This window comes from Scyliorhinus canicula, chromosome 3 (genome assembly GCF_902713615.1).
Source record: "Scyliorhinus canicula chromosome 3, sScyCan1.1, whole genome shotgun sequence".
Lineage (NCBI taxonomy): Eukaryota > Metazoa > Chordata > Chondrichthyes > Carcharhiniformes > Scyliorhinidae > Scyliorhinus > Scyliorhinus canicula.
The window spans coordinates 177,425,464-177,449,215 of NC_052148.1; the positions used below are offsets into that span (position 1 = coordinate 177,425,464).

General features: G+C 48.5%; 1 protein-coding gene across 2 annotated transcripts in view; it reads right to left on the bottom strand.

Moving 5' to 3' along the window:
- LOC119963145 (annexin A3-like) overlaps positions 1-23,752 on the bottom strand; it is a 103,231-nt gene that overhangs the window by 41,262 nt on the left and 38,217 nt on the right. For both annotated transcript variants that reach the window (XM_038791811.1, XM_038791810.1), the window contains 5 exons: positions 19,718-19,808; positions 7,082-7,161; positions 5,686-5,745; positions 259-352; positions 76-171 (listed from right to left, as the gene is read on the bottom strand). In XM_038791811.1, the coding sequence (XP_038647739.1) occupies positions 76-171; positions 259-352; positions 5,686-5,745; positions 7,082-7,161; positions 19,718-19,808 (421 nt within the window). The remainder of the gene's footprint in view (positions 1-75; positions 172-258; positions 353-5,685; positions 5,746-7,081; positions 7,162-19,717; positions 19,809-23,752) is intronic.

A 23,752-nucleotide genomic window follows, 5' to 3' on the forward strand; every position in this document is an offset into this window, starting at 1 on the left:
GCAACGGGGACTCCCGGAGTGAACTGTAACACTACCGGCGAACGTTCAAAAGATTGAATGTGGCATTCCACTTACCCATTGTCAACATCAAACTCTTCAGATCCCCAGACATTTCGCTCTTAATGCTGTCTTCTATGGTTTTGTTAGTAACTGCTTTGTACTCGTCAAATGCTAACAAAAGAATTTCAAATACATTAATTCTTTCTGTTCAGATTTTGGAGGGAAATAAACAAAAACAGTTTCAAACGGTTATCTTACTTATTTGTAACTGAACAGGGCTCCTTAAGCACAAGACTTCTATGAATTTAGCTTCATCCGTGCCCAGTCTCTTCTCACCAGCCTTGTAAAGCGCCTATAAGATACAATAGAACAGTTACATAAACAATCTCAATTGCAGTTGTTGCAAAGTGTATACATTGGAAGGAGCAGCCTTCATGAAATGCATGGCTTTTGCAATTTCATGTTTATCATCAAGGGAACAGCAAATGTACTTTGTTGGATTGAGCACCAAGGGTAAATTTGTCATCTGATGAAAATTGACACTGCATACTTTATTTATATAACGAATGTTAATGAAATTATGGGAAGAAATGGGTTTGAAAGATGAACTTGCATTGTTATTAATTACAGAGAGAAAAATGTATTGAGTATCTATGTATACCAATAACATTTTGTGGGCAAGATATAAGGCAAGCAAATTGAGATGGTTGCAGTGATGTAAAATTGAACAGGAAAGCAAGGATGAGGCAAACCTACATATGAGATTTTGTGTGATTGCTTTTCCAATATTTTTGAGCGCTAGCTGAAGATGTCATCCACAGTAATTCAGTTTATGTATTGTATTGACATGCTCCTTCTCTTACTTGTAAAAAAGGAGTACATATGACCTTTGATGAATCAAGGATGATTTAATTGACATGGCATTCCCTGCAGTTGACAGCATCGTTATCATTACAGAAACGTACAAAGCACACTCCTTCTGTTTCTTAATTCCATACCAGGTGCAAAGATTATGGGCGGGATTCTCCAATCCCGCGGCAGAGTGTCCATGCCGTCGTAAACGCCATCGCGTTTTACGATGGCGTGAACGGGCTGCTCCCACGTCTAATTACAGGAGGCCAGAATGGCGCTGGAGCAGTTTTCGCCGCTCCAGCTGCAGATCCCGGCGTGAACTGTGCGCCATGGGATCCGCGCATGTGTAGTTGCGCCGGCGCCAACGAGGACATGTGCAGTGGCCTCCTTCAACATGCCGGCCCCGACGCAACATGGCGCATGACTACAGGGTAGTAGGAAAGGAGGCCCCCAGCCACAGAGGCCGGCCCGCGGTGGGTCCCGATCGCGGACCAGGCCAAATCTGAGGCCCACCCCGGGGTCGGACCCCCCCACCGCCCCCCCCCCCCCCCCCCCCACCCCCCTCCCCCCCCACACACACACACACAGACCGGCACCCGACCCTCACACACTGAAGTCCTGCCGGCCCGGACCAGGTAGGAACGGCGCCGGCTGGATTCTGCTCTTTTCCTACGGCCACTCGGCCTTCCACGCCGGCACCAATGGCGCCGATTCTCTGCACTGCGGAAATCACGTGCCGGCATCCGGGCCGTGTGGCCTGTTCGCGGGGATTCTCCAGCCCAGCACAGGGCTGGGAGAATCCCGCCCTATACATCTGAAGTGAGAAAATTTATGGTTTCCTGGAAGATCAATAAAGCAAAGTAAAGTAATCTTTATTGTCACAAATAGGCTTACATTAACACTGCAAAGGAGTTACGGTGAAAAGCCCCTAGTCGCCACATTCCGGAGCCTGTTCGGGGGCACAGAGGGCGAATTCCGAATGTCCAATTCACCTGACAGCACGTTTTTCGGGACTTGTGGGTGGAAACCGGAGCACCCGGAGGAAACCCACGCAGACATAGGGAAAATGTGAGTGACCCAAGCCGGGAATCAAACCTGGGACCCTGGCACGGTGAAGCAACAGTGCTACCCACTGTGCTATCATTCTGACCATGGTAGCATGCAATAAGTGCAACAGCAGGTGTATTCACATATTACGGAAATTTAAAAAAAAATGTATTTTGTTATTTATTTATTTTTTTATTTTATTTATTTATTGCCAACATGTATCTAAACAGGTTACATATATTATGGAACTTAGCAACTGGTGTATAGAATAATAGAATTTACTGTGTAGAAGGAGGCCTTCGGCCCATAGAGACTGCACGGCCCTCGGAAAGAGTACCCTACCTCAGCCCATACCTCACCATATCCCCGTAACTCCACCTCACCTTTTTTGGACACTAAGGGCAATTTAGCATAGCCAATCCAACTAACCTGTGCATCTTTGGACTGTGGGTGCTCCCTGGGAGGAAACCGGAGAACCCAGAGGAAACCCACGCAAACACAGGGGAACGTGCAGACTCCGCACAGACAGTCACCCGAGGTTAGAATTGAACCCGGGTCCCTGGAGCTGTGAGGCAGCAGTGCTAACCACTGTGCCGCCATTCTGCTCTTATCTTATTCTTCTTTGAGATATTCAACAATAGCAATACAAAAGCAGGACAGTTATTGAGATTGTTGTTAAATAAGTTTTGTATTAGAAGGACATATTTAAAGGGAGATTTCAAAATCAACTGTTGGGATTTTTGAAAAATACACTTTTTTTGAATTTTTAAATTTCAATATTAACTGAATTTAAAGAGCTAAAGTTGAAACTAAATTTTAAGAGTCAATCTGATGGTCTGCTTTCAATAATAAATGACCCTAGGTAAATGTTCTTGGTCTGAGATATTGGTGTTTTTATAGAAATTGGTTTCATGTTCATTGCAATTTCTTTGAAGACTGTGGCCAATGGTTTATGACCCAGTTTATGACCAAATTAGAAATCAGGATTTGATAAATGTTGCATCTATATCATTTTTTAAAAAATAATTTTTATTGGAAAATTTTGATTTTATATAACATTGACGCACCTTAGTAAAATACCGAAAATAACAATAATATTAACAAATCATATACATTCGCCCCATCCCCATGAACAACCCAGCATTTTAATAACAACGCAAATAAACACACTATAAAGTTACAGAATAAACACTACAATAATGCACCCCCCCCCCCCCCCCCGGGTTGCTGCTGCTATTGACCCAGTTACCTATCTCTGAGCCAGGAAGTCCAGAAAAGGCTGCCATCGTTTATAGAACCCTTGTATTGATCCTCTCAGGGCAAATTTGACCTTTTCCAATTTTATAAATCCCGCCATGTCACTGATCCAGGTCTCCACGCTTGGGGGCCTTGCATCCTTCCATTGTAACAGAATCCTTCGACGGGCTACTAGGGACGCAAAGGCCAGGACACCGGCCTCTTCACCTCCTGCACTCCCGGCTCTACCGCAACTCCAAAAATCGCGAGTCCCCACCCTGGTTTGACCCTGGATCCAACCACCCTGGACACCGTCCCCGCCACCCCCTTCCAGAATTCTTCCAGTGCTGGGCATGCCCAGAACATATGGGCGTGGTTTGCTGGACTCCCCGAACATCTGGTGCACCTGTCCTCACCCCGAAAGAACCTACTCATCCTAGTCCCGGACATGTGGGCCCGGTGCAGCACCTTAAATTGGATGAGACTAAGCCTCGCACATGAGGAGGAAGAGTTGACTCTCTCCAAGGCCTCCGCCCAAGTCCCGTCCTCTATCTGCTCCCCGAGTTCCTCCTCCCATTTAGCCTTCAGCTCCTCCACTGACGAATCCTCCACCTCCTGCATTACCTCATAGATGTCAGACACCTTCCCCTCTCCTATCCACACCCCCGAAAGCAGTCAGTCCATCGTCCCCTGCGAGGGCAGCAAAGGGAATCCCTCTACCTGTCGCCTAGCAAACGCCTTTACCTGCAGGTATCTGAACATGTTCCCGTGGGGAAGGCCAAATTTATCTTCCAGTTCCCCAAGGCCCGCAAACCTCCCGCCAATAAACAGGTCCCTCAATTTGCTGATGCCCGCCCTTTGCCACCCCCTGAATCCCCCATCCGTGTTCCCCGGGATCCGGGATGAACCGATGATTGCCACTCAGTGGAGCCTCCATCAAGCCCTCTGTTTCCCCCCGATGCCGTCTCCACTGTCCCCAGATTCTTAGGGTCGCCGCCACCACCGGGCTCGTGGTAAACCTCTTAGGGGAGAGCGGCAACGGTGCCGTTACCATGGCACCCAGGCTCGTACCTCTACATGACGCCATCTCCATTCTTTTCCACGCCGCTCCTCCCCCCTCCATCACCCATTTACGCACCATTGACACATTGGCTGCCCAGTAGTACCCCAGAAGGTTGGGCAGTGCCAGCCTGCCTCTATCCCTTCCTCACTCCAGGAACACCCTCCTCACTCTCGGAGTCCCGTGTGCCCACACAAAGCTCAGAATACTGCTGGTCACTCTCCTAAAGAAGGCCCTGGGGATAAATATGGGCAGGCACTGAAAAAGGAACAAGAACCTCGGAAGCACCGTCATTTTGACGGACTGTACCCTCCCCGCCAACGACAATGGCAGCATGTCCCACCTCCTGAACTCCTCCTCCATCTGATCTACCAGTCTGGTGAAGTTATGCTTGTGAAGAGTCCCCCAGTCCCTGGCCACCTGCACCCCCAGGTACCTAAAGCTCTCCCCTGGCCGCCTAAGCGGGAGCCTACCAATTCCTTCCTCCTGGTCTCCAGGGTGCACCACAAACACCTCGCTCTTGCCTAAGTTTAATTTATAACCTGAAAAGGTCCCAAACTCGGCTAGCAACTCCATCACTCCTGGCATCCCTCCCACCGGGTCCGCCACATACAGTAACAGGTCGTCGGCATACAACGACACCCTATGTTCCTCTCCACCTCGCACCCGGCCTCTCCACCTCTCTGAATCTCTCAACGCCATCGCCAGCGGCTCGATTGCCAGTGCAAACAACAAGGGGGACAGGGGGCAACCCTGCCTGGTCCCTCGGTAAAGCCGGAAGTACTCCGACCTCCTCCTATTCGTGGCCACGCAGCCTTGCCCATCTAATGAACCCTTCACCAAATCCAAACCTCCCCAACACCTCCCATAGGTACCCCCATTCCACTCTATCGAAGGCCTTCTCCGCATCCAGCGCCACCACTATCTTTGCCTCTCCCTCAATCGCCGGCATCATGATGACATTCAACAATCTCCGCACATTCGTGTTCAGCTGCCTTCCCTTCACAAAACCTGTCTGGTCCTCGTGTACAACCCCTGGCACACAGTCCTCTATCCTGGTGGCCAGGATTTTTGCCAGCACCTTAGCATCCAAGTTGAGGAGAGATATGGGCCTGTATGAACCACACTGCTGGGGGAATGTTGCATCTATATCTTATTATTTATTGGTAGAATCACGTAAGTTCCCAATTCTATTAAATGAAAAAAAGTAACATTTCCTTTTGTTTCGCTGTTAACTTTGAGTGCTATTTTTCCATGGTTTGATCTCTTGTTTGCAATATCATATACAGCAAAAACATCTGCAAAAAAAGGTCAGTTTGTGTGCTGTAGAGGCTCTAACCACATTTCAAAACTGACTCCTGTGAAGCTCCATTGCCTGTGCGTTCATTTTGGAGAATGTACTGATGCAACTTGTGTAATTATGGCTCCAGGGAGCATTCCAGCTGCATCATAATAATTACCCATCACCAAATCAGTAAAAAAACACATACCTGGGCATCACTCTTAAAAAGTCTTTCATCCACAATCTGACAGTTTTCATCCCTCCTAGCCTAGTAGTAAACAAAATAATTAAAAGTTAACAGAATACTTACGACTGGTCACATATCAATGCTGATTAGACTCATACCGATTTCCTCATTATGCCATCTTAATGCAAGTACTGTATTAACTCTTTTATTCTGTAGCTCAGTCCTATAAAATGGTTCCCTTTCAATTCTGATCAAGGTACTAACCCCCCCAAAAAAAATGCTGCATTGTTTTGAGATGCTGATGCACTGCCTGTATTTTTTCTAGGATTTATATATTTTTGCTTGAGGAATTAATTATCTAGAAAATTCAAAGTGCTAGAACAAGCCTGGGTTGTGACCATGGGCAGGATTCTCTGTAGCCCCATGCCGAAATCGCGTTTGGCGGGGGGGGGCGGAGAACCGACGTTTATGCCCGAATCAGGCCTGGCGCCGTTCCCACAATTCTCCAGTTCCCAGAGAATCGCTCGTGCGCAAAATACACGGCATGGCTGGGGGACGGGGGGGGGGGGGGGGGGGGGGGGGGGGCATTGGCAGAGGCCCTCCCAGCGATACACTGCTCCCGACCGGCTGAGTTCCTGACGGTGTGGTTCTAACCATCTAACCACGTCTGGCCAGTCAGGACTCTCGCGCGGCGGCTGCGGACTGAATTTGTGGCCGCCCTGGTGAGAGGTGGGGGATCAAGCACAGGGGGGGCCTTATGGCTGACAGGGCGGCGATTGGGTGGGTCAGATGGAGCGGCGCGGGGCAGATCGGTGGGACCTTGTTTGTTGGTCCAGGTCCGCCATCGCGTTCGGCGCGCCCGCTAGAGGCCGCCACCATGCACATGAGCGGACTTGGAAACAGAAGTGAGGGGGCCTGTATCCGCAGCCAAAGCTGCGTGAATCACTCTGGGTCCCTGCCAGCCCCCTGAAGGTAAGTGAATTGCTCTTTATTTTTTCAGGAAACTCTGGAGTTGAACACCAGTGTTTTTACGCCGGTGTGGGAATGTAGCCCCATTTTTGGAGAATCCAGCCCCATAGGTTTCCTAGCCCATGGCACAGTACAATATCACGCTATTAAAAACTGGGTTAGCCTTTAAGATAACAAAGCATGGCTGTGTGATGCCCCAAAGGTAGCATAACAGTGACTGCACTTCAAAGTAATCCACATTTGTAAAGTACTTTGAGCATCCTGAGGATAAGCTAAAGTGCTGCATAACTATAATTAATTTGTTTCAAAGTCATCCACATTGTACTTGTAGATTGTCCATTTTCAATAAAATGCACATGACATACTTAAAAGTAAAAATACATTCCATACTGGGGATAATGGGGCAAGATGAATTGAAATATAAAGAAAGAATTATTTGATGAGATACCTCCAGCAAGATGAGTAAAGCCCTTTTAAAATCCCCCGATGTTTCTGCAGCAATATCCTTTGGCAAGTCCTTCTTAAATTCTAAAAGAAAATAATTATGAAGAAAAATGTGAATATTTTGCTCCCAAGAAATACAGAAAAATATTTTAAATTGAACTTTGGTACTAATGAAGGAGCCAGTACATCTAGAAATTATGAGATCACTGGATCAAGGCGAACAATAAATTAAAGTGATATATCTAATAGATTTAGATATCAAAATGCTTACCTTTTAAACATTAATAATTAACACAACTAGATGGGTCTCCTAAACAATATGCACTCCTTTTAAGAAGAGGGAATTGCATGTGATGGTACCTTTTGAAAGTTAAGTCACTAAATAAGAGCTTTTGGTGTTGGAGGTAATATATTAATACTAAAAAAGAACTGGCTAGCTCACAGAAAGCAGAGATAAGGGATAAATGGGTCAGTTTCAGGTTGACAAGTTGCATCTAGTGTAGTGCCGTAGGGAATAGTGATGGCGCCTAAACTATTTACAATCTATATAAATGACTGGGGTGAAAGCACTGAATGTACTCTAGCTAAATTTACTGATGACACAAAGATAGGTAAAAAAGCAAGTTGTCAAGAGGACTTAAAGAGCGTACAAAGGGATTTAGATAGGGTAAGTGAATGGTCAGAAATTTGACAGATGAACTAATGTACTTTGGCAGGAAGAATCGAAAAGCAGCTTATTATTGGACTAGAGAAAGACTATAAAACTCTATGGTACAGAGGGATCTAAGTGTCCAGGAACATGAATCACAAAAAGATAATATGCAGGTACAACAAGTGATTAGTAAAGCAAATGGAATGCTGAAGTTTATTGTAAGGGGAATGGAATATAAAAGAATAGAAATGTTGCAACAGCTGTAATTAAACTGCATCTAACGTACTGCGCACTGTTTCCGTCTCCTTAGTTAAAAAAGGATATAATTGCTTTAGAAGCAGTTCAGAGAAGGTTCTTTCAACTGTTTCCTGGGTGAAGGGGTCACCTGATAGGGCAAGTCTGAGCAGATGTAACCTGTACCTACTGGAGTTTAGAAGAATGAGGGATGACGTATTGAAGCTAATTTGATCCTGAGCGGACTTAAGGGTGGATGCTGAGACAATGGGCGGTTCTCCGGCCTCATTACGCTCTCGCTCAAGTGTAACAAGGCCGGTGAATAGCGGGAGAAGCCAAAAGCGACATGTATACCAGACGCCAACTAATTTGCGAACCAATTGGCCCGCTCCCGCAGGCGAAATCGAGATTGCGCCGTCGCGTGATGAGATATTAATTACCACCACTTAAGCCCCATTTTATACAATTAACGAGAATGACCCCATATCCAACGGCCTCCTGTCATTCAGCAGTCTCCCCAGCAAGAGCTCACGCTGGCACCGATTCGTATTCCTTTTGAAAAACATGAAACTGGCGGAAGGGCTTCTGTGGGGAGCCGAGGAGGTGAGTGGCTATCTTAATCACAGGCAAAGAGGCTGAGGAGCTGGGCTTGATACCCCAGTGTTTAAGGGGAACCCTCCGCAGGGGTTGGCCGCCATGCCGGGGGGGGGGGGGGGGGGTGCGCTGGGGAAATGGGCAAGGGGTCCTGGGGTCATCCCGCATTGCAGAAGGAAGTGACAGAGGCATCATAATGGTTTTGCGAAAAGGTGTTTAACGTGCAGTACAAATCCCACTCCCAATCGTGTTGTCTCCCCAGCCCCCAACTCCCACTCGCACCCCCTAACTACCCCCCTACCCCATCCCCCCCTCTCCCAGTGACCTCAGAGATCCTCGACATACTTGGTCCTCCGAGCTCTACCATTACATTTTCCTAGGATGCACATCAGGGATGGAGGCAGCCAGCTGCTTACCTTGTCCCGTGGCCTTCGATGCCCCGGCTCACTTGTTGGCGGCACATGCGCAGCCATGCCGGCCTGTCCCGTGTGCTGACTGCAAGACACGGCCTCATTAGAGGGTGGAACTCTGGCGAGCTGGTGGATACCTTCGCCACTCCATGGGATGGGTCTGGCTTGGCACCCAGTGCCCCCCTCCTCCTGCCCATAGGGCCCTGGGGTTCACCTTGGGATGAAGGGGCAGCTGGTTCGAGCCCCAACTGCCCCTGCATCATCTGGTTCTGCCAGTGCTGGCAGTTTCCCATGGTTCGCACCATGTTGACGCCCTCAGCGATGCTCCTCAGTGACTGGGCCAGGCTCTTCAGTGCCTCAGTCATGCCCACCTGCGCCTGGGACAAGCTCTGCAGCACCTCGGCCATTCTCATCTCAAGCGGGACATGTCCCACAGAACCTCACCAAGGTCGGCCTGATACTGGGTGACAGCCCCCAGCGAGTCGGACATTCTGCTGAGACCCTCAGTCATAGCTATCACCAACTGCGCTACGCCTTGGACACCTTCACTAATGGTGCCGTCGTCGTGCCCAGGCTCTCCACTGTGGTCGCCAGCTGAGCAGATTTGGCCTCGGTGCCACACATTGCCGGTTACATCTTCTGCGCCCCTAGCCTCTGGGACTCCTCCAATCAGCTATGGATCTGCTGGAGTGACACTGACATCGCCCTCTGAACGCCCCGGTTGATCCTTATCAGCTCCATCAATTCCACAGGCTCAGCATCAGCCTGGGACCCAGCTGGGTCCTGGGATCCAGCAGACCTCCGACTGCTGTCTCGCCTGGGGGTTCCTGTCTCCACCTCCATCAGCGGTGTAGTGTTCACCAAATTGTGCACCCGAAGCCTGTCCATTATCATGAGATGTGTGTATCTGCACTGGTGTGGGGTGGGGCTGACAGCTGTGCGGCGACCATGGTTGCATCCTCAAAGTCAGAAGAGAGTGCCGCCCAGGAAGGGCTGGCTCCATCGACAGGAGGACCTGCGGGAGAATGGACATGTGGTCAGTGGGAGGGGTGGGCCAGTCAGTAAGGCAGTAACAACTCACATTTGACAGGTTTTCCAGGTGGAGCCCACTGGTTCCTCACCTCTGCGGCGTCCGCCAGCCTCCGCCTGGCTGACCATTCTATCCTCGACCGGTCAATGCCAGGGCCCGCTCCTCGAAGGAGGTGTGGATTCTTATATCTGGTCACTGGTCTGGGCCCTCTCCTGATGATTATGGGAGAGCTTTTCCTGAAGAGACACAGAAGGGGCATCATTAGCCACACGCGTGGTTATCAGTGGTGGGCAGGGCAGCACGGTGGCCTAGTGGTTAGCACAACCGCCTCACGGCGCTGAGGTCCCAGGTTCGATCCTGGCTCTGGGTCACTGTCCATGTGGAGTTTGCATATTCTCCCCGTGTCTGCGTGGGTTTCGCCCCCACAACCCAAAAATGTGCAGAGTAGGTGGATTGGCCACGCTAAATTTCCCCTTAATTGGAAAAAATAATTGGGTAATCTAAATTTATTTTTTAAAAAATCAGTGGTGGGCAAGGAGGTGTGAAGCTGGGGTTGAGGGGGAGGGGGGTCGAGGGAAGAGTCGTTCGTGTCTACTCACTCGTGCCGCCTGGTGTAGGTTGTTGACCTTCTTCCTGCACTGCTGGCCAGTCCTCCTGGTCATACTCCTCGAGCTGACAGCTGCCGCCACCTCATCTCAGGCAGTACTGGCTGTCTTGTACCTCAAGCTCGCTGACCCTCGGGGGAACAGGATATCCCTCTGGCCTCCACCGCGTCTAGGACCCTCCCCAGGTCAGTGTCCCCATTGTGTTGGTCTCCTGGGCACCATTGTTGTGAGCTGGCTGGTGTTGGCTGAACAAGTGCAGCTTAAGTGATGCTTGTTAGCGAGGGGGAAGGGGTGGGGTGGTGTGGGGCTGGTGAGCGCAGTCCCAGCGAATTAGTTGGCGAGCCTTCATTTGTGGCAAGAAGCCCCTGAGGCCTCATTAAGTGGACCAATTAATGTTGAATTACATTGTCAACCTCACTAGGCTGAGTGCCGGGAAGCTCGTGGCAATTCCCACTCGCTACCACACACAAACTTTTTCCAGAAAATTGCATCCAATGTTTCCTGTTGCTTCTAAAACTAAGGAACACAGTTTGAAAATTAAGGCTCTCCCATTTAAGACTGAGGTGAGGAGAAAATATTTCTCGCAGAGGGTCATTAGCCTGTGGAACTTTCTTCCTCAGCGAACAGCAGTCATGGAAAAGATTCAAGGCTATGTTAGATAGCTTTTTGATCAACAAGGGGATGGAGGGATATTGGGGGAGCAGACAGGAAAGTGGGATTGAGGTGACAATCAAATCACTCATGGGGTAGAATTTTAAGGATGGCGAGCAATCGGCACCTGATGCACGGCCTCCGACTCTCAAACTCCCATAGCTATTTAATGCTCACTTTCGTTTTGAGTGGCAGTGGACAGGACTTGTCCCAGCCTGTGAGAGCTGTCGGCCTGTCAGATTGGTTGCAGCTCTTCAACCAAACCTGGAACAGTGTTGCGGTGGCCAGAAGTGGCACTGCAGCACTGCCTGGGACTAAGTCCTGGAACCTTTGAAAAGATAAATCCCGGGGTTGTGGGGGCAAGAGGATAAGGGGTACCCAGGGTGATCTGGAGGGGGGACAATTGTGGTGCTGGGGGTATACCGGGGAGGGGGTGGAGTGGGTCCCAGAGCTCCAATGTCCTGGGGGGGGGAAATGGCCACTAAAAGGCCACTAGGCCCTGCCTGCTCAACTATGAAATTGCATCTGGGTTTGGGTGGGCGAGTACCAGGGGGAATCCCATCCATTCAGTTTTACCCTCCCCCCTGCCTCGGAACCGATCGTGATGAGCATATAATTCTGCCCATGATCTTTTTTTTTCATTCGTTCATGGAATGTGAGTGTCGTTGGCTGGGCCAGCATTTATTGTCCATCCCTGAGGGCATTTAAGAGTCAACCACATTGCTCTGGGTCTGGAGTCACATATAGGCCAGACCAGGTAAGGACGACAAATTTCCTTCCCTAAAGGACATTAATGAACCAGATGGGTTTTTATGACAATCGACAATGGTTTCATGGTCATCTTTGGACTTTTAATTCCAGATTGTTTCACTCAATTCAAATTTCACCATCTGCTATGGTGGGATTCGAACCTTGGTCCCCAGAGCAAGACTCTGGATCTCTAGTTAATAGTCCAGCAAAAATGACGCTATGCCACTGCCTCCTCTAATAATTATCTTATTGAATATCTTTCTCCTGCTTGATTTTTGTGCTCACCCAAGTGAAAGCATCAAGTGTAAGACACCACCAAGGTTGAAAAAAGTACAGGACTAAGTATATCATAAAATAGTGACAAGTGATGCCATCTTTGGAGTTAAAAATTTGGAGATTACAGTGTGCAGAGACCGAGAGAGGTAATACGGTCCACAGTTAGAGGTACTCAGAAAGAAGTTAGAATGGAGATTCTCATGGCTTTAATACAGAAAATAAAAGGGGAAAGAGAAGGTTGACATATTTTAAGTTTAATAGGAACAGAAGAAAAAAGCTAAAAGGAGTCTCAGTTAAAAGATGAATAATTAAGGACTGTAAGAAGTCTTACAACATCAGGTTAAAGTCCAACAGGTTTGTTTCAAACAGTAGCTTTCAGAGCACTGCTCCTCCCTCAGGTGAATGGAGAGGTGGGTTCCAGAAAACATTATATAGATAAAGTCAAAGATGCAAGACAATACTTTGAATGCGAGCATTTGCAGGTAATTAAGTCTTTACAGAGCCAGAGAGAGGGGTAACCCCAGGTTAAAGAGGTGTGAATTGTCTCACGCCAGGACAGTTGGTTGGATTTCGCAAGCCAAGGCCAGATGGTGGGGTGGGGAGGGGGGGGGGGTGAATCTGATGTTGCATTACTTTCACCCCCCATCATCTGGCCTGGTTGGACATTCACCCCCCACCATCAAACCTGTTGGACTTTAACCTGGTGTTGTAAGACTTCTTACTGTGCTCACCCCAGTCCAACGCCGGCATCTCCACATCATAATTAAGGCCTGGAAGTAGAAATATCAAAACAGTAGCCTCTCAAGCCTTTTCCGCCATTGTAATGGATACCTGATTTGCACCTCAAATCCACTTGTCTCCCTCGGCACCATGCCCTTACCAAACAAAAATGTATTGATTTCAGTTATCTTGGCATTTCCAGCCTTTTGGGAGCAGAGAATTTGAGACTTCTGCTGCCCTTTGAGTAGGGGAAAGATAAATGATCAGATAACAGGCTTCTTATATCCTATCCGGTCATGTATAATGTATCTGCTTAGGAATGAGAACAGCAAATCTGCAAAGTTTGGATGGATTTGGGCTGTTAAAAAGTTGCTAAAAGGAATAAGACATTTAGGACAGAGACAGAAATTGAGATTCTTCTAGATGTGGAAGATTTATTGTAGATCAGAGGAGATAGGCCAGCCAAGACTGTAGATCGAGGGAGGATGAAGAAAACAGTTATTGAGTTATTTTTGTTCCACAGATATAGCTGGGTAGCAATGTGCAAATAACAGTATAACTCTAAGTCACATCCAAATGTGAACATACAATATATCAACGTAGACATATCTAGGGCAGAAATTCAGCTTTGTTGCCTATTTGAGTAAAGTGTAGCCTGATGGTGTTTTTAACACTCTCAGAATTGTTATGGTGCAGAATGAGGCCTCTGGCCAAGTGTGTGTGCACTGGTTCTTCAAGCAAGCATCATGGCTTAATGCCACTCCCTGGCCTTTTCCCCAGATCCTTGCACATTGTTTCTATTCAAATAATCATCCAATGCCCTCTTGAATGTCTTGATTGAACCTGCCTCCACCTCACTGCTAAGCAGAGCATTCCAGACCCAAACCACTAATTGTGCACATAACCAGCACGATTCAGTGGACCAAAGTTAAAGTTCAGTTTTGAGTGCATTTGGCGGGGCGTTTCACGACTGCCGCTTTGGCAAGATCATTGCCCGTATTCAATGGCAATGAGCCCCCATCTGATTCTCGACATTACTGGCTGCCTGGCCGTCTGCTTTGCATGACTCGTGCCTCAGGTGCTTGCCATTAACAAGGTGGAGCTGCTTTTAAAAGCTCCCGCAACATTCATTCCCAGCCAACACACAAGCAGGAAGAGCGGGATGGCGTTTTGGGATGGCGACCTCACAAGCTTTCTCGACGCTGTGGATAAGAGGCGGTCCACCCTGTTCCTCCCGAGAGAGTTGGAGGACTAGCAGCAGCTGAGCAATAGCGCCTGGGAGGCAGTGGCAGCGGCTGTCAGTGCAGGCAGCATGACAAGGAGGACTGCCGTCCAATGTCGAAAGAAGATCAACAATCTCCAAAGAGCAGCAAGGGTAAAATACAACCTCTCTCCTGGCATCAGTTCCACCTGCCACCCCTCAAATTCCCAAACCGCCCCGCCCTCCCCCCAGGCCACTGCCTGACACCTCACACCCTCCCACATCCAGTCTTCAAATATGTATCTCATAACCCCCTGACACCTACCAGCACAACCCTTCATGTCCAGGTGCTGTTCCCACACACGTCTCCTGCTATAGACTCCTCTAACCCATTTGGGCAGCACGATAACACAGTGGTTAGCACAGTTGCTTCACAGATCCAAACACCCAGGTTCCATTCCTGGCTTGGGTCACTGTCTGTGTGGAGTCTGCACGTTCTCCCTGTGTGTGCGTGGGTTTCTTCCGGGTGCTCTGGTTTCCTCCCACAGTCCAAAGATGTGCAGGTAAGGTGGATTGGCTAAATTGTCCTTAATGTCCAAAAAAGGTTGGGTGGGGTTACGGGGATAGGGTGGAGGGTGCTCTTTCCAGGGGCCGGTGCAGACTCAATGGGTTGAATGGCCTCCTTCTGCACTGTAAATCCTATGAAATTCTATGATCAAGCATATGCCCTCTCTTTGTCCCCACAGGATAAGGTAGCCCAGAAAAGACGGGAAAGGGCCAGAAAGATGAGGGGAGGAATCCCAGAGATTAGAGTCCTCATCCCGTATGAGGAACGGGTGCTGGAAATCGTGGGGTTGCCCGAGGAGAAAGCAGACACCGACAGCAAGGGTAGCCTACACTAGAGAGGTGAGGACCCACTGCCCCTTCACCCAGATGACCTGTCTGAAGTGAGTTGTTCATGTCAGATAGAATTATACTTCCCTCTCACTGACCACTTGGCCATGGTCTCGCAGAACCACCATCTGGTGAGGCCAGGCCATCCGGAGTCGTACCCCCACCACCACCATTCAAAATAACATCTCAGAGGAAAGCACCAACAAGGCGCCACAACTATCACCCGTCCCTTCTGTGCAGACACACAGCTCGGTGGGTGACATCAGTGGACAGGGTTTTGGGACACAATCTGGTGAGCACTGCACAGTTGCTGATACACATCCGATGGAGGCAACAACATCCAAGGGGGTCAGCAGTCAGAGGTCTGCTGGATCTCAGAACACAGCTGAGTCCCAGTCAGATGCCAAGCCTCTGGACAAGGCTCTCCCAGAGCTGATACAGATGATAGAACACAGTCATGAGATTCAGGAGGTGGTTTCAGCAACATTCCACTGACTGCAAGGCCAATTAGAGGTGTCCCAAAGGCTTCGAGCGCAGGAGATGGTGGCAACAATGTGTGGCACTGAGGCCAACACTGATGGTAGTGGAAAATCTGGAGCATGACGCCAGTGTCTTGAGAGATGGTGTCCAAGGTATGGCTCAGTCTGTGACAACCATGGTTTACAGCCTCAACATCATGTCCCAGTCTTGATCGATGTGTCCCAGATGCAGGTGGACATGCCGAGGCACTACAGATGATGCCCCATACATTGAGGTTGTCGATACCATAGTGCAGGTAATGGGGAACCTCCACGAAGTTCTGGAGCTCACTCTAGCTGCCTTTCCGCTCCATGGAGTCCTCCAGGGCCCTACGGGCATCGTCAGAGTGGAGGAAGCATTGCAAGCCAACCCTGCCTTTGCCACCAAGTAGACTGTGGCAATCTCCAGCTCTTCTGAATCACCCCCTCCTGACACCAGCGCATCTCAAGGGCAGCAGCAGAATAGGGTGGCATGGTGATGCCAGTGACATTGGTAAGTTGGCCGGGACACTCAGTTCAGAGGATGGGAGTCAGACTTTAGCAGAAACTGAGGATCCCCAGAGCTTACCTCACAGCGAGTTATCATCACTCTCCCCTGACAGTGCTGACACAGGCCCATCACCCTGGGGTGATGTTACACAGAATTTTGGATGGGGGGGGGGGGGGCACGGAACAAGAGGGTAGTTGGGGAAGGGGTGGTATTAAGGGGGGGGTGGTGAGCTGATGAACGCCTCCCTGGTCCTCCTCGCATGTCAGACCCTGACTGTGGCCTGTCCTCCATCCTCTGCCTCCTCTGGAGGCTCGTCGTCCAGCCCCTCCTGGACTGGACATGCATGCTATCGATCACCCCCTGGACCTGGGGCATCCCGGCGATGGTGGGAAATCCTGCAAACCGGGCATCTTGGTGGGCCTGGTCCTGGTTAAAGGTGATATAATTTGGGTCACCTCCCGGATGCACCTGTGGAAGGAAGATTGGGATATCATAGATCCCTACAGTGCAGAAGAAGGCCATTCGACCCATTAAGTCTGTACCGACCCTTGCAAAGAGCACTCTACCTGGACCCATATCCCAATAACTCAATATCCCCACTTAACGTATTGGACAGTAAGGAGCAATTTAGCATGGCCAATCTACCTAACCCGCACATCTTTGGACTGTGGGAGGAACCGGAGCACCCGGAGGAAACCCATACAGACACGGGGAAGAAAGTGCAAACACCATACAGATAGTCACCCAAGGCCGGAATTGAACACCGGTTTGTGGTGCTGTGAGGCAGCAATGCTAACCACTGTCTCACCATGCTACACAGGCCCCCACTCAAGTCCTGGAATTACACAATGGCATAGAGGTTGAGGGCTGCGGAAATCTTTACGGCCATGGGAGTGGGTGTACTCCTTTGCAATGGGTTGCCATGTCTGCAGGATTGTGGTTCAGGTGCCGTACTGTCTCTGTTCAGACAGAGTCTTAGAATCTCTACACTGCAGAAGGAGGCCGTTTGGCCCATCGAGTCTGCACCGACCCTTGGAAAGTGTAACCTACCTACGCCCGTCCCTACCCTGCCCATACCCTGACCTAGTAGCCCCACCTAACATTTTTTGGACAAAATGGGGTAATTTAGCATGGCTAACCCAGCTAACCTGCACAGCTTTGGACTGTGGGAGGAAACCGGATAACCCGGAGGAAACCCACACAGACAAGGGGAGAACGTGCAAACTCCACGCAGACGGTCACCCGAGGCTGGAAGTAATAATAATATTAATCGCTTGTTGTCACAAGTAGGCTTCAATGAAGTTACTGTGGAAAGCCCCTAATCGCCACATTCCAGCGCCTGTTCGGGGAGGCTGGTACGGGAATTGAACCTGCGCTGCTGGCATTGTTCTGCTTTTCCAACCAGCTATTTAGCCCAGTGTGCTAAACCAGCCCCTAATTAAACCCAGGTCCCTGACGCTGTGAGGCAGCAGTGCTAACCATTGTGCCACCGTGCCACCCTTCTGTGGCATATTCTGTGACACTTCTGAGTCAGCTCATGGAATGCGCAATGGTGCCTGTACACCTTGGGCTGTCGCTGGCCTCCCCTTCTGGCTCCCTCCTCAGCCTGATGGACAGGCAGGTCTTCAGGGTGCACGGTAGCCCCCTGCACATGGGATGGTGGCTCAAGCCTGCATTGTCGCTTCTGGCTTCTACAGTGTCTGCCCACCTTGCCTGCAACAAGCACAGCAAGAACAGCCTCCGTAGGATTCACACCAGCAAACATAGTTTTATCTGGAAGGAATTCTCGAAGGAGAAATTGACAATCCATTAGGGATTCCATCCCAGGACCCTTAAATCCCTCAAACCTCTCCCGCCCTTACCGCAGCTGTCCCATCTTCTCTCAGAGTGCCACCCAGCAAACCTCAATCTACACACTCTCCCCGGCCACATCCGGAACATGAGACTCCAGACCTCTGCCGGTAACATTAGGGAGGCTGTGGTCACCTGTGCTGCGCTCATCCACACACTTATTCTTTGGCCGCAAAGGATCCTCAATGGTGAAGCCCTGCTCTTTCGTGTTTGATTGTTGGCAGCTGCCTCCATGGTGCTGATGCTTTCAGAGTTCAGACTCACTGTTCAGGCATCCAAGGTTGCTGGACATGCAGTGCACGAATCGTCCACTGAGACATGGCACCTGTGCCTTCAAGAAGGCACTTGTGAGTTGAGAATATTTTGTTTAATAAACAGTCAACAGTAACAAAGATTTGAAAATCAACTATGTAACATTCCACATATCACACTAACCATTAAACAACAAGGAAATGTCACCATTCTGGCAGGGCAGCCTCCGATTTGCCCACCCTGCCAGTAGCTTAGACACTCGAGTATAGTGTTGCCAATTTTAAAGGTTGTGGTAGTGCAGAGAAAGCAAAGGATTTCACCCTGGAACAACCCGGCACTATCCTGGCATTGCCCCTTGCACTGTGCCTTGCCACTGACCCGCCACTCACCCAGTACGGGTTGGATTCCCCATTATTTGAAAACTAGGAGTGATTAGATTGAAGTTCATAAGCTATTAAGGGGAATCAACAGAGTAGATAAGCAGAAATCATGGGCGGAATTCTCCAAGCCCTGGGCCGGCCTGGAGAATCCCCGCAAAGGGGCCACGCCGCCCTGACGTCGGCACACGATTCTCTGCAGAGCGGAGAATCGGTGCCATTGGCGCCGTCGTGGTTGGTGCGACGTCGGTCGCTGCTCTATGTGGCCGGCTCGCTGATGCTCCGGCACGGATGGGCCGAGCGGCCGTAAGAAAATAGCCGAGTCCCACCAGCGCCGTTCTAACCTGCTCCGGGCCGGCGGGACCTCGGCGTATAAGGGTCTGGTAGCGTGGAGAGGGGGGGGGAGAGCGGGTCCGACCCCGGGGGGAGGGGGGGGGGAGCTCTGATGTGGCCTGGCCTACGATCAGGGCCCACTAATCAGTGGGCCGGCCTCTCTGGCCGGGGGACTTATTTCCTACGTGCCAGCCCCTGTAGTCCTGCGCCATGTTGCGTCGGGGCCGGCACGTTGAAGGAGGCCACTGTGCATACGAGCGCGCGTTGGTGCCGGTGCCACTGCGCATGTCCTCGTTGGCGCGGTGCAACTGCGCGTGCCCTCGTTGCGCCTGCCCAAGGGATATGGGAAAAGGGAGATAAATGAAGTTTGGTCACAGATCAGCCATGACTTCATTTAATAATTGCCGCTGAACAGGAGGAAGGGGCTAGATAGCTTGCTCCTGTTCCTACATACGTTTAGGGCAGGGTAGAGCTCTGCATTTTATCTGTTAACCTGTAAATAAATCCTGTTGGAGCTCCACAAATGACTAATACACATTTTAATACCATTTTCAGATTGATTAGTCTGTTCACAGTTGACCTTTTAAGCCATCTGCACTGATTACTTCCAAAATTTTGTCAAACAATATTAAAAAATATATGTGCCACTAATTATTCCAGCACATTTTCCAATTAGCGTAAATTAAACCAACAACTCAAAATTCATTTCCGAACACAAAATTTGGCCAAGTGTTTCAGAGGGCACCGCTTATTTGTGATCATTAAACATTGTGCAAGACTCCCTCTGTGTAGATACATGTACCTGAATGGTAAGCTTCCTTTATTTCTTTTAGTTGTTGATTGCTTCTTGTGGCAAGAATTTCAATGAGCGTACTTTCATTTGTGCCAGGTCCCTAAAGAAATCAAATTAACGAAAATTTCAGAACAAAAGTGAAATTAGAATACAATTTGTCCCCAATCCCTAGATTCGAAAGTTCACAAGGGTGTGCAAATTTTTTTTCCACTACCATGTAATCTTGTCTGGAAAACTGACTGGAACAGGCAGAAATCCAAGAAGTAATACTGGACTACTGTTGTACTCTTCTCCTCAGGAACAGTGTTCCATTGTGATTTTTTTTTTATGACCAATGAAATTCAGGTATTTTAAATAATCGAACTAAAATTAAGCATTGGAACAGGGCGTGGGGGAGGGGGGTGCAGCGAGATGATTCAGTAAGTTATCAAGATGTACTTTCATTTCTGATGCAAGACTTCAGACATGTATTTGATGTGTTGATACCAAATTTAACAAAGCTGCATAGTTAAATCAAAAATGCTAGAAATCAAAACTTCACTATGTCACCAAACTTTACAAAAATATGCAGTAAGAACAGTTCCAACAGATTGGAGGGTAACTAATATAACCTCGCTATTAAAAAAGGGAGATAGAGAGAAAATGGGGTATTCAGCCTCTCAAACCTGTTGTAAAATTCAATCACAGGATGGCTGATTAACTTAATTTATCTTCCTTCAGTCACTTTCCTTGATAATAATCGCTTATTGTCACAAGTAGGCTTCAATGAAGTTACTGTGAAATACCCCTAGTCGCCACATTCCGGCGTCTGTTCGGGGAGGCCAGTACGGGAATTGAACCTGCGCTGTGATGTGTTCGGCAGGTTGGTTCGATGTGGACTGCACTCGATGCAGGGAAGCTAGTAACAGACGTCTAACACTGGAGAAGATCCAACACTGTTTTATTCAACGATAGAACTGATAAATATTCAGCTGTGGGTCGACACTATACTGAACTGACTGGAGACCTAGTAGTAGCCTGACCAGATTTACTAGCTACTGCATGGTGTTTGCACTTGCTAGCTCGTGGACTCTCACTGTCTCAGTGGCTGGGTCCAGAGAGCAGGAAACCTAGTGCCCTCTGGCTTTATAGTGGTAGTGTCCTGTCTGGTGATTGGCTGCACTGTGCTGTGTGCTCACTGGTCATCCTGTGTGTCAATCACTACCTGTCTGCACCTCATTATATACATGAGTGGATATTATGACACGCTGTTGGCCTTGTTCTGCATTACAAGCCATCTGTTTAGGCCACTGTGCTAAACCAGCCCCGTATGTTTACCTAACAAAACATTATCAAAACAAATTACTGCATAACCTAAAAATCTGCAAGAAACAATAGTGGAAATACTCAACAGTCAGGCAGTATGTGGGGAGAGAAACTGAGCTAATAAACACTGGTGATCTTTTGTAAGGACTGGAACTATTACAGATATAATAGTTATTAATTACATAGCTACAGAGCAAAGGAAAGGAAGAAGAGAGAATAACAAAGGTAAAGATCTTTGAACAGGTGGAAGGCAGGAGTGAAAACAACGCTGGAGACTGTTGCCAAGGAAGGAGATGTGCCTGTGATGGCAGGTTTTGGTGGGTAACAAATCAAAAACGAGCAGGTAAACAAGTTAAACAAGACAAAATTCTGTCGAAGAAACATCTTTAAAATGTCTCCACGGATGCTGCCCGGCCTACTTATAATCCTTGCAGTATTTTCTGTTTGTGTTTCAGATTTCCAACATCAGCAATGTAATACAGTAATGTTGTATTCACTGACACGTTTCTTCTCGCAATGGCCATATTGAAATATTATGTACAATTGTGGACACTATACTTTAGGGATGATGTCAAGGCCTTGGACAGGAAGTTTATCAGAATAATACCAGGGTTGAGTTGTCTGGAGAGATTGGAAAAGCTGGGATTGTTCTACTTAGGGCAGAGAAGGAGAAGAGAAACTCCTGTTGAAAGCATGAAAAATTCTGAGGGGTTTTGAGAGAGCAAGTAAGATAATTTCTCCACAAGTGGGGAAATTTTAACCTTGCTAGCCAGGTGGATGGCTGTACATAAAGCAGGGTAAAAGAGCAAAAATGCCTGTGTTTCAGGAAACCAGCAGCAACCCACTGAATAACACATTTAACTCAAGCACTTTGTTAGCGCGTTGGAAACCTCTCTGGGACAGGCAGGTCTGACATTGAAATGTGATAAAAGGCAATTGATTAGAATTTTAACTCTAAGGGCAGCACGGTGGCACAGTGGTTAGCACTGCTGTCTCACAACGCCGAGGACCCGGGTTCGATCCTGGCCCCGGGTCACTGTCCATGTGGAGTTTGCACATTCTCCCCGTGTCTTCGCGGGTCTCACCCCCACAACCCAAAAAGATGTGCAGGGTCAGTGGATTGGGCATGCTAAATTGCCCCTTAAAATTGGCAAAAATAATAATTGGGTACTCTAAATTTAAGAAAGAAAAATAATTTTAACTCTAGGTTCTGTCTTTAACTCTCAGTGTATAAGTTCACTGGGGTATCTGAAACTCACTGGGTCAAACTAGGATAGAGGACTGTGGAAACTAATGAAACACTGACAACTGCTTCTTTGTCTGCCTGAAATGTATATGCTCGCAGGATTTGATCCAAGGTGTGCTTTCACTGCTTTGGAGGTGAGTTTCTGTATTTTGAAGGTCAATTCTGGCAGCTTGGAGTTGAAAGCCTTTGATCTGCACTTCCCAACTTTCTCAGCAGCATGAGATCCTCTTATGCAGCTTACATTAGAGCAATGAAGGACAAAAGGAGCAACATGAATAACATTTGACTTCTCCATCCGTTCCACTGGATGGAGAGGATGAGCACAAAGCTCTAGCTCGCAGGAGCTAATACTCCCAACATAGGGCTAAAATTTATGGTTCCTCTCTGGTAGATTTGATTATGCGGAGGGTAAAATTCCCCGACTAGCCTTCCCATCACCCACCTATCACCCACAACTTTACAGGACAGGTGAGACCTAGGGTGGTCTATCTTTGCCGCCCTTGAGGCCCATAAGCGGTCAATTATTGGTGACAAGAGGAGTTCAGAGGTGGAGGCGGGGTAGTTTTCCACTGGCAGGTCATCATCCTTCAGCTTTGAATGGGAATGAGGTAAGTGCTCCCCTCAAGAGCCCCATTTCTAATTCAGGATTATGTCCACTTTTCTACTGATGAAGCCAATCAGAATAAGAGAGCCTTGGATTTTCTCATCTGACTGGATTCCCGCAGGTACAGAGAATCAAGGCACCTTCAAATCAACCAAAAGGATTCAGCAAGCAAAAGGAATTCCATTCCATGGATGTTCAGCTGATGTATGCCAGATACCCAGGAAGTTGCCATGGTGTCTTAATCCTGGATCAGTCAAGTCTCTGCTTGCACCTTGTGGTGATTGCCACTTTAAGACTAGTCTTACTGAGTAAGGGTTAGATGGTTTGAATAGACAATCAAGACCTAGTGCAGAGAATCTCTCTAAGAGCAGGGGTTTTCCTAGTTAAAATAGTGCACAATGGACTTGGCTCAAAGCATGTAGCCAATGAAGCAATCTTAAACCTACGGGAGCATGTCTTCTCATACCTCCCCGCAAAGTCACTGGATGACTCCATGGAGACCAAGGCCAACTTCTAAGGATGTGACTAATGACAGAAGTTCTACCACTGACGCACAAGAAAGACATAACTGAAGCCACATGAGCACAAGAGTGATGAATGAAAAAAAATCAGCGTTGGTTTGCGTCTGAGAACTGTAGTGCAACCTTCCTTTGTTGACCCTCCATTGGTCAAGTGTCTGGCTCTGAATGCTTCAATTCTGACCCTCTCAGGGTTTCTTTAAATAGTGAAGCTGCAACAGCCAGTTGTGGGTCGTCATCACACTCGTCCACTATAATTGATCGAGAAACCCGGAAGCCAGGTGCGAATGAGATGGCTGAGCTAAAGAGCTCATGCCAAAACCGTTGCACAAACCTCTGTGTTCACAAAGCACTATCAGTCTGCCCCGCTG